The sequence below is a fragment of the Choloepus didactylus genome, chromosome 18 (assembly GCF_015220235.1).
Source record: "Choloepus didactylus isolate mChoDid1 chromosome 18, mChoDid1.pri, whole genome shotgun sequence".
NCBI classification, from domain to species: domain Eukaryota; kingdom Metazoa; phylum Chordata; class Mammalia; order Pilosa; family Megalonychidae; genus Choloepus; species Choloepus didactylus.
In genome coordinates this window covers 63,773,924-63,785,144 of record NC_051324.1, presented here as the reverse complement: position 1 = coordinate 63,785,144, position 11,221 = coordinate 63,773,924, and the positions used below count along the sequence as shown (strand labels likewise).

Sequence of the window (11,221 nt, the reverse complement as noted above, 5' to 3'; positions counted from 1 at the left end):
TTGGGAACTTCCTCATCATATTAGGTCACCATTTGTGGGGAAATCTTCAGGTTGAAGTAAGGAAAATGGCCCATGAAGTGAAAATAGACCAGAATAAAGAAGTCAAGAATGATAAAAGACAAAGACACACAAGAAAAAATAGGAAGAGCTCTCGTGGTTCCAGCGGGAAGAAAGGAAGAAGCAGGGAGCGTGGCAGCTGGGGGAACTCGCCATGGCTGTCCCCACTTCGCCACCACTGCTCTGCGCTCGTGGCGTGGGAAGGGGGTAAGTCCCGGGCGCCAGCTGGTGGTGGTGCCGCTGCAGGCGGGTGGGCGGTGGGAAAGCGGTGGCGGATATAGATAAGCGCAACGTTGACAGCATCATCCAACGGCTGCTGAAGTGAGAGGGTCCAAGTCTGGTTAAGAATGTCAAGCTACAGGAGAATGAAATCAGAGGTTTGTGCTTTAAGTCTCGGGAGATCTTTCTCAGTCAGCCTATCCTACTAAAATTGGAAGCGCCACTCAGAATTTGTGGTGATATCCATGGGCAATACTATGATTCGCTTCGAGTTTTTGAGCACGGTGGTTTCCCACCAGAAAGCAGCTACCTGTTTCTTGGGGACTGTGTGGACAGAGAGAAGCAGTCATTGGAGACAATCTACCTCTTATTGGCCTACAAATAAAAGATCCCGAGAATTTTCCCTTCTCCGAGGAAACCACGAATGTGCCAGATCAATAGGATTTATGGATTTTATGATGAATGTAAAAGAAGATACAACATTAAATCATGGAGAACTTTCACAGACTGCTGTAACTGTTTACCTATAGCAGCCATTGTGGTTGAGAAAATGCTCTGCTGTCATGGAGTAAAAGTTTTTTACCAGATCTTCTATCTGTGGAGGAGATTTGGCAAATTATGCAACCAACTGATGCACCAGATCAAGGACTTCTTTGTTGCCTTTTGTGGTCTGACCCAATAAAGGTGTCTTAGGCTGGGGTGGAAAATGACAGACGAGTGTCTTTCACATTTGGTGCAGAAGTGGTTGCCAAATTTCTCCATAAGCATGGTTTGGATCTTACATGTAGAGCCCATCAGGTGGTTGAAGATGGATGTGAAATTTTGCCAAGAGTCAGTTGGTCACTCTGTTTTCTGCACCCAATTGTTGTGGAGAGTTTGACAGTGCAGATGCCATAATGACTGTGGATGAAATGCTAACGTGTTCTTTTCAGATTTTAAAGCCTGCAGAGAAAAAGAAGCTGAATGCCACTGGACCGTAACATCACCAAGGGATATGATCACAAAGCAAGCAAAGAAATAGATGTCATTTTGACACTACCTGGTTGGGACTTGTAACATATAGTATATAACCATTTTAAAAATTGTAATGTTTACTGGTCAGCTTGCACAAATAGATGGGGGGGACACCCCCACCACCACCAGTTTTGATTTAATGAATGGCATTTGCTGGTTATAACAGCAAATGAAAGACTTTTCCATTCCTAAGAATAGTGTTTTGTTTTGTTTTTTGGTTTTCTATTCCTTTGGCAAACAACTTAACTGAAGGTGTAAAACTGTACACCCCACTACAGTTTAACCTAAGGGATAAGTGTACCATTGATCTTTTTTAAATTCAGTACAACACATGAATAATGTAAATGTTTGCTTTCTTTAGGATATAAAGAGAGCCCTAGGGTGCTCTGAATCTGTTCATGTTATTGTCATAAAATGCATACTGTTGAAACAAACCATGATGATTAAAGCCATTGTTTTAAATGTTTATGACTCTTTCCTAAAGCCGAGGTTTCTGTTAAAGCGCCACTAGGTGGCATGGTTATATAAACATGCTGTCTTCTAGGGGATTCAAAATAGGTTTTTTATTTCAAATAGCAGTTAGTAATATAGTGTTGTTTAAGCTATTAATGATTAAAGTTAATAACATTTTACCCAATTTCCATATGTAGGTTATTCATTAAGTAATCTTTTTTACAGTTGGGTCAGGCCTGAACCTGACCATTAAGAAAGCTTCAAATTATAGAAACTATTCTGTTCTATACGAGTGACTGGTTATGCTTTCTTTCACCTGCATTTTTTATTCCGTGGTGAAGTTGAGGCTTATAAGTCAAAAGAAAGGAACTAACTTACTATTCACCAGTTTATACAAAACTCACAGTGTCTATGACTTTTTTAAACTAAGATCTGTTAAAAATAATTCTGTTTTAACTGATTACAGTGTACAATATCATGAAATGAATTCAGACTTATTAAATGAAGAACTTGTTAAATCCTCTTAGTGTCTATTTATCAGCACAATACACACAGGGGAACTGTTGATGGCATATTGAATAGAATTTAATAAATAAAATGCCCTGGAAACCAAAAGCAAGCAAACAAAACAAAACAAAACAAAAACAAAACAAAAAACTGTAAGGAAAAATGAAACCAGTAGAAAATATTTTTTCTAAAAAGCATTGATATTATAGCAGTGAATTTTAATGCAATTGTAAGAAAGGGAAAGTGAAAATGATTTCTAAGATGGAATGTATAGAATATAAAACAACTCTAACAACAGAACCTGAACTATATTCCAAGTGATTGAAAAGACTTAGATTTCCAATTGGCCTATTGACCGATACAATTTTTAACAGTGTTTATACCTTCTAACACCTCCCTTTCCCCAATCATGTGACATTTAGGACATCTTTGCTACTTTTGTTCTTGTCAATATTTTAATTTAAGGGACATAAAATATTTCACAGTCGGCAATTTTCAAAAATAGAATTAACAACCAAGGAGAGAAATGTACATACATAATATATGACATTAACAGTGTTTTTAAAAATTATCCCCCTTTTCTCCAGAACATTGCTCTCAGCGTTATGATTATTAACATCTGTGGATTGGGAGCCATTTCAAATATTTGAGATTTCCCAATTCATGGACTTTGTTTTCCTGTTTTGCCATTCTCTTTGGCAGGACAAGAAATGTTTGCAACTCTAGAGAGAAAGATAAGCCATGCAATGGGAATTGAATACATTTCATTTTTTCTAGTCTTCATGCACAAAAACATCACCTGAATCCTTTTATATGTTTTCTATTCTTAAGTAATCCACATACTTTTATTTTGCTCATTACATCTTATGAAATCCTGCTCCCACTATGAACATTGTGGGAAAAACAGAATTCTTTATAATTCTTCATTTGTCCAACTTAAGTGTTTCTACAAGATAGATCTAGGAATTGCTTTGAGCTATTAGGCATATTCATCTCCAGTATGTTCTGCCCACTTATTTTAAATTAATTAGATAAAATATATGATTAGCAGTTGTGTTTAAACATCAGTAGTGAAAAAAAATAACTTAGAGATTTCTCATTTAAAAAGTAACAGCTTTGTTTGGTTAGTTATTGTTTTTACTCTTTCATTGTTTTTTCTCCCACTTTGGTCTCATCATGTCTGTTAGGCTAGTCCCATTTTCCTTGTTTAACCATTTCCCCCTTATCTCTGGAGTTGAAAGGCCAAATGAACAAACACAGGATTCATTTAATTCCCTGTGAAATGAGTAACCAACCAGTGAACGGTCATTTCCCTGCAGAATAATTGTTTTAGGGGGAAAAAAAAAACACATAAAACAAAACAAGTTCATCATGTGCACATCGGTTTGACCACACCCTTTTCAGAAGCCAGCCTGGATAAGAATTGTTGGAAGTAGATACCCACTTAAAGGAATAAAGGGAGCAGCAATAAAGAAGTTATACTTGTTGCTTAAGAAAAAAAGAGAACTGGTTTATCAGTGGTTCCAGAATACTTTTCCTAATTTTGCGGACAGTAAGTAAAGCTCTGTTTGTGTGTGTGTGTGTGCTTTGCCAAATATGTGGGTGGGCACTGCTAAAATCAATCTATTTTTCAGATATTTCTGAATACTTATGTATTTTATATTGAAGAGCTGATAATTTAAATAATCTGTTTTCCCAACTAAATTTTATTGCTTCTCTATTAACTAAGAGGGAATTGTCTGAATATTTTCATATACAAATCTGTAAGAATTTAATTAAAGAATATAAAAACTCAAAAAAAGTTTCTGTTTATTTGCAAATACTTGGGCAAAATTACTTTCCTATGTGATTTCTGTTTTCAAAAATTTATTTTGTAGAAAATTAAGAAAAATATTTTTGTTCTTCTCTCAGGCTCAAGTTGCAAGTAGTTTGAATTGTTATCTTGTGACCTAAATATTTTAATAAAAATTGTCTATTCAGTCTGGAAGGTTATTTCATTGGTATTGTATCGAATAGACATGATTTTTATTCAGATGAATTTAAGTAATCAGAATTCTGATGTTAATTTGTAGCTTTGGTGTTTCTATCTAAATACAAAGAAGAAACGACTATTAATAACATGAGATAGAATTCAACTACTCTATTCATATAATTAAATTCCTGTTATAAAAGATAAAAAAATGTGAAGTATCTTGCAGATTCTAAACTCTACCTATACCTTTTCCATTGTATTACTCTATGTTTTAGTAAAATTTTGATGTCACTTTACCTCCCCATCATCACACCCTCCTCTACATAACTTAAAGTGAATATATTTGAGGCAAAATGTTACATGCATGGATGATTGAACTAATATTTTAAAGCCTTTTTTTTGCAGTTCTTTACTGAAACATATGATCAAGTTTTTTTCTGATTATGCCATTTTTTTCTAGTTTGTACTCCACCATAATTACTCTCTCCTTGTCATGAAATGAACAGGCAAAATGAATAAGAAAAAGAAAAGTGTGTGGCAGCAAACTCAAGCCCTTCTGTATAAGAATTTTCTTAAAAAATGGAGGAAGAAAAGAGAGAGCTTGTTGGTATGCTTGAAAGCTTGTATCTTTCCACAATTAATACTGTTATTTTTATTTCATTGTGTAATGGTTCTCATATTTTAATTAGCAGAATTTATTTCTTGATTTTTGAGGTTGTCTCTAGTCATATTTGTTGCACTGAGAGACTCCTGGCAGTTGTTGAAAAATAATGTAGAATTGTAAGGATTAAAAGTATTACTGATTTTTTTTTTAAAGGAGAGTAAGTAAAAATGTAATTATATGGTAAATTACAGCAACCGTTATAGCTGCTACCACATCTTATACATGTAGAGCCTAGGTATTATCAAAATGTTGCCTAGCAGAAAGTGATGAATTTTAATTTGGGGGACTTATTTTCAAGGTTATTTCCAAGAATTATGACCATATTACACCACTGATTGTCAGTTTGCATTACGCAAGAGGGTAACTACTGGTAACAACCTCAAATTTCAGCGAATTAGCAGAGCAAAGTTTGTCACTCTTATCATAGTTTGATCAGGTTTGGTGGTATAAGTGGGGTGGGAATGGGTGGGTAAAGGAATCTTCTCCACTCTGTCATTCAGGGACCCAGGCTCCTTCATTTAGGGACTCTTCTATGTCCTGGGGCTTGGAGATCTCCACCGGCTCCTCTGCATCCATTCAGAAGATCAGGAAAGAGAAGCTGAGACAGAGAATACAGCAGGTTGTGCAAGTTTCCATGAGCCAGGTCTGGAAGTGGAGTGTATTACACCTGCCCACATTCCACTGGCCAGATCTCAATCACATGGTCCCACTTAATTTGGGAGGGGGCTAAGCATACAATCTAATATTTGCAAAGAAGAAAGAGATCACTGATATTGCTGAACCATCAGATAATCTTTTCTGCTCCATTCCTTTTCATTTTCTTTGGTTTCCAATACAAGGATATGACAACCAACAAAAGCATTGTGATTTGTTCCCATGAACTCATGTGAGGTGCCTCTGCTTCAGTAAATCTGAAATCTGGAATCCTCTGACTATATAGTAACTATGACAATTACCTCTCTTTTTTGTACTCCAGTTCTTTTATGCATGTTTATCCTAGTATAATATGCTTTGTGTACCTAAATCTTGCCCTGATGCCTACTATTATTGAAAGAAAACACTTAATGTTCATGCATTTCTCCTGACTCTAGAGCCTAAAACATTGAAAAAAATTCCCTCCTTGCTTTGATACATAAACTCTCTCTCTCTCTCTCTCTCTCTCTGTCTCTAGAATATGCTGCCCATGTGTATAAATATAAATCATCATCCTGTTTATACAATGACTCCTGCACTAGTTTACAATTTAATGCAAAATTTGGGTTCTAGTATTGAAGAATAGCACTTTGGCTACTATCCCAGTATTTATCTTTTATTGATTTTCCATTGCCTTGAAGGGCAGAGAACAAAGAGAAGCCAACTATAGGGTAATACTGGAATTTGTTTTCAATAATTAGTTGCTGTTGACGGAGCTGTTTAAGGACACATAATCTAAATTTGTTCTATTTTTTATGTTTTATAGGAATGGGGCCTCCCAATACTTCTAGGACTGTATATGGGCCTATTTTCATATTTCAGAGAAAATTTTCGGGTTCCTGAAATGCCTCCTCAGGATCTTGGAAGGGTCGATAAATTTAATACCTCTTCTATAAAGGTTGTGTATACACCAATTTCTAGTATAACCCAGCAGATAATGAATAAAACAGCACTTGCTCCCTTTTTGAAAGGTAGGTATACTAATGGAAAACAATTTACTGATGTTATTATATTTATTTATAAGATGTATACATGTTTAGTTTGAAGAAATAATGATGCATGAGGTTAATTATTTAGGTATCAAGATAACATAAAATCAGTTATTTTTTCTAACTCACAACAATTAGCCTGTTAAACTGATGAAGGTCAAATTTAGGAAGGCCTGTGTTTCTGTTGGAATGTTGCTAAACAATAAATTTACAATTTCAAATCTTCTGATTAGTGGAAGTGGGATTTTTAACATGGAAATATAATGATTAAGATTTATAACTCAGGGAAATAAACCATCTAAATAACAGAAATTTAGGCATGGTTATTGAATGACAACTCCAGAACTATGAAAAGTAAGGATAGATCATCTAAAGATTATTCTGCACATACTGTAATATTTAAACATTGTTAAAGGTCTTCATTCTAAATGAGGTCATTATGTAACCAGGATAAACAAAATGTATTATTTCACTCATGGCCAAGTTGGGTATAGTCTGGCTATCTTCTTTTTTCTTTTCTAATTTTTTTTTAATTAGATGAGTTGTAGGTTTACAGAAAAATAATGTAAAAAAATAGCATTCCCATATAACCTCCCCCCATTGTTGACACATTGCATTAGTATGGTACCTTTATTACAATTGATGAAAGAATGTTAAAATAATATCACTAACCTTAGTCCACAGTTTACATTAGGTGATTTTTTTCCCCATAAACACCTTGAAATAGTTTTGTACATTTGTTACAATTCATAATAGAACATTCTTGTACTGTTAACTTTAGTCAATCATCTACAATAGGGTTCATTGAGTTATACATTCTGATTTCATCATTTAATTTTTATTCTAGTAACATTTGTCACCTAAAATTTCCTCCTTTTAACCACATTGACATATATTATTCAATGTTGTTAATTACACTCACAATAATGTGCTACCATCAGGACCATCCATTTCCAAAACTTTACAATCAACCTAAATAGAAATTCTGTACAAATTGAGCATCAACTCCTCATCTCTACTCCCAGTCTATCCCCTGGTAACCTATATTCTAGATTCTAACTCTGTGAGTTTGCTTATTATAATTAGTCATATCAGGGAGATCATACAGTATCTGTCCTTTTGTGTCTGTCTTATTTCACTCAGCATAATGTCCTCAAGGTTCATTCATGTTGTCACTTGTATCAGGACTTCATTCCTTTTTATGACTGAATAATATTCCATTGATTGTATATACCACATTTTGTGTGTTCATTCTTCAGTTGATAGACATTTGGTTGCTTCCATCTTTGGGTAACTGTGAATAATGCTGCTATGAAAATTGATGTGCAAGTATCTGTTTGAGACCCTGCTTTCAGTTCTTCTGGATATATACCTAGAAGTGGGGTTCCTGGGTCATATAGTAATTCTGCACTTAGCTTCCTGAAGAACTGCCAAACTGTCTTCCACAATGGCTGCACCATTCTACATTCCCATCAGCACTGAATAAGGGTCCCTATTTCTCCACAGCTTCTCCATCAATTGTAATTTTTCTGTATTTTTAATAGCAGCCATGCTAGTGGGTATGAAATGTAGTTTTGATTTGCATTTCACTAATAGCTAGTGATGTTGAGAATCTTGTGCTTTTTTGGCATTTGTATATATTCTTTGGAGAATTGTCTATTCAAGTCTTTTGCCCATTTTTAAATTGGGTTATCTTTTTATTGTTGAGTTGTAGGATTTCTTTATATATTCTGGATAGTAAATCCTTGTAGGATATGTGGTTTCCAAATATTTTCTCTCATTGAATAGGTTGTCTTTTCACATTTGTGAAATAGTCCTTTGATGCACAGAAGTTTTTAGTTTTGAAGAGGTCTCATTTATCTATTTTTTCTTTCATTGCTTGTGCTTTGGGTGTAAAGTCTAAAAAAACATTGTCTAACACAAGATCCTAAAGATGCTTCCCTACATTTTCTTCTATGAGTTTTATAGTCCTGGTTCTTCTATTTAGGTCTTTGATCCATTTTGAGTTAAGTTTTGTATATGGTGTGAAATAGGGGTCTTCTCTCATTTCTTTGCATCTGGATATCCAGTTCTCCCAGCACCATTTGTTGAAGAGAATATTCTGTCCCATTTGAGTGAACTTGGCAGCCTTGTCAAAAATCAATTGAACATACATGTAACGATCTATTTCTGAATGCTCAATTTGATTCCATTGGTCAATATATCTACCCTTGTGTCAGTACCACACTGTTTCAACAGCCGTAGTTTTGTAATGTGCTTAAAAGTCAGGAAGTGTGAGTCCTTCAACTTCATTCTTCTTTTTCAGGATGTTTTGGCTATTCTGGACCCCTTACCCTTCCAAATAAATTTGATAATTAGCTTTCTCATTTCTGCAAAGTAGGTGGTTGGAATTTTGATTGGCATTGTGTTGAATCTGTGACTTCAAGTTGGGTAAAATTGACATCTTAATGATAATTTGTCTTCCAGTCCATGAACTTGGAAAGTCCTTTCATTTATTTAGGTCATCTTTGATTTCTTTTAGCAATATTTTGTAGTTTTCTGTATTCAAATCCTTTACATCCTTGGTTAGATTTATTCCTAGATATTTGATTCTTTTAGTTGCTACTTTAAGTGGATTTTTTTCTTGATTTCCTATTCAGATTGATTATTACTAGTGTAAAGAGACACTACTGATTTTTGTGTGTTGACCTTGAACCCTGCCACTTTGCTGAATTCACATATTAGCTCTAGTAGCTTTGTTGTAGATTTTTTGAGAGTTTCTCTATATAGGATATGTCATAGCAAATAGTGAAAGTTTTACTTCTTCCTTTCCAATTTGAAGACTTTATTTATTTTTATTGCCTAACTGCTCTACCTAGAACTTATAACACAATGTTGAATAACAGTGGTGATTGTGGGTTTCCTTGTCTTGTTCCTGATCTTAGAGGGAAAGCTTTCAGTCTTCACTGTTGAGTGTGATGCTAGCTTTGGGGTTTTATCCATGTTCTCTATCATTTTGAGGAACTTTCTTTCTATTCCTAGTTTTCTGTTTGTTTTTATCAAGAAGGGGTGCTGGATTTTGTTAAATGCATTTTCTCTGTCAATTGAGATGATTGTGTGTTTTTCCCTTTGTTTTTTAAATGTGGTGTATTACATTAATTGATTTTTGTATGTTGAAACACCTTTACATACCAAGGATAAAATCCACATGATTATGGTGTATAATTCTTTCAATGTGCTATTAGATTCAATTTGCAAGTATTTTGTTAAGGATTTTTTCATGTATATTCATTAGAGAACTTGGTCTGCAATTTTCTTTTCTTGTAGTACATTTATCTGGCTTAGATATCAGGGTGATGTTTGCTTCATAGAAGGAGTTAGGTAGTGTTCTCTCTTCTTCAATTCTTTGGAAGAGTTTGAGCAGGATTGGTATTAGTTCTTCTTGGAATGATTGGTAGAATTCATTTGTAAGGCATTCTGGTCCTGGGCTTTCTTTGTTGGGAGGTTTTTGATGACTGATTCAATCTCTTTACTTGTAATTGGTCTATTGAAGTCTTCTATTTCTTCTAGAGTCAGTGTAGGTTGTTCAAGTGTTTCTAAGAATTTCATCTAGATTATCTAATTAGTTGGCATACAGTTGTTCATAATAGCCTCTTATGATCCCTTTCATTTATTTCTAGATAGTAGTAATGCCCCCTCTCCCATTCCTGATTTTATTTATTTGCATCTTCTCTCTTTTTTCTTTGTCAGTCTAACTAAGGGTTTGTCAATTTTATTGATATTTTCAAAGAATCAATTTTTGGTTTTATTAATTCTAGCTATTGTTTTGTTATTCTCAATTTCATTTATCTCTTCTCTAATCTTTATTTCTTTCCTTGTGCTTGCTTTTGGATTAGTTGTTGTTGTTGTTGTTTCTATTTCCTCCAAGTGAGCAGTTAAGTGTTCAATTTTAGCTATTTCTTCCTTTTTAATGTAAGTGTTTAATGTAAGTGTTAGTGTTAGGGTTAGAGTTAGGGTTTTTTAAGTTTTTGAGGGTTGCTTAAGAGTGTGCTATTTAACTTCCACATATTTGTGGATTTTCCAGTTCTTCGCATGTTATTGATTTCCAGCTTCATTCTATTAGGGTCAGGGAAGAGGCTTTGTATGATTTCAATCCTTTTAAATTTATTGAGACTTATTTTGTGACACAATTTGTGGTCTCTCCTGGAGAATGATCCATATGTACTTGAGAACAATGTATATCCTGCTGTTTGGGGATGCAATGTTCTGTATATGTCTGTTAGGTCTAGTTCATTTATCATATTATTCAAATTATCTGTTTGCATCTTGATCTTCTCTCCAGATGTTCTATCTATTATTATGAGAGTAATGTATTGAACTCTCCAACTATTATTGTAGAGGTGTCTATTTCTCCCTTCACTTTTGCCAGTGTTTGACTCATGTATTTTGAGGCACTGTAGTTAGGTGCATAAATATTTATGATTGTTATTTCTTCTTGATGGATTGTACCTTTTATTAATATGTAATGTCCTTCTTTTTGTCTAACAGCTTTTGACTTAAAGTCTATTTTATTGGATATTAGTAAAACTACCCCAGCTCTTTTTTGGTTGCTATTTGCATGGATTACCTTTTTCCAACATGCTTTTTTATCCATTCTTCCAATGTGTGTCTTTT

At 34.3% G+C, this 11,221-nt stretch overlaps 1 protein-coding gene and 1 pseudogene across 6 annotated transcripts in view; both read left to right on the top strand.

The window, feature by feature from the left end:
* The first annotated feature begins 211 nt into the window (after positions 1–211).
* On the top strand, positions 212–1,297 carry LOC119514811 (annotated as a pseudogene).
* A 2,337-nt stretch (positions 1,298–3,634) lies between these two features.
* The window catches only part of ABCA6 (ATP binding cassette subfamily A member 6), a 62,621-nt gene continuing 55,034 nt past the window's right edge, over positions 3,635–11,221 (top strand). For 2 of the 6 annotated variants that reach the window (XM_037809403.1, XM_037809406.1), the window contains exons 1-3: positions 3,639–3,802; positions 4,683–4,829; positions 6,346–6,550. In XM_037809403.1, the coding sequence (XP_037665331.1) occupies positions 4,734–4,829; positions 6,346–6,550 (301 nt within the window). In that variant the 5' untranslated portion in view covers positions 3,639–3,802; positions 4,683–4,733. Of the gene's footprint in view, positions 3,803–4,682; positions 4,830–6,345; positions 6,551–11,221 lie in introns of all 6 variants that reach the window. The other 4 variants (XM_037809407.1, XR_005212723.1, XM_037809405.1 and 1 more) reach the window with 4 other exon arrangements.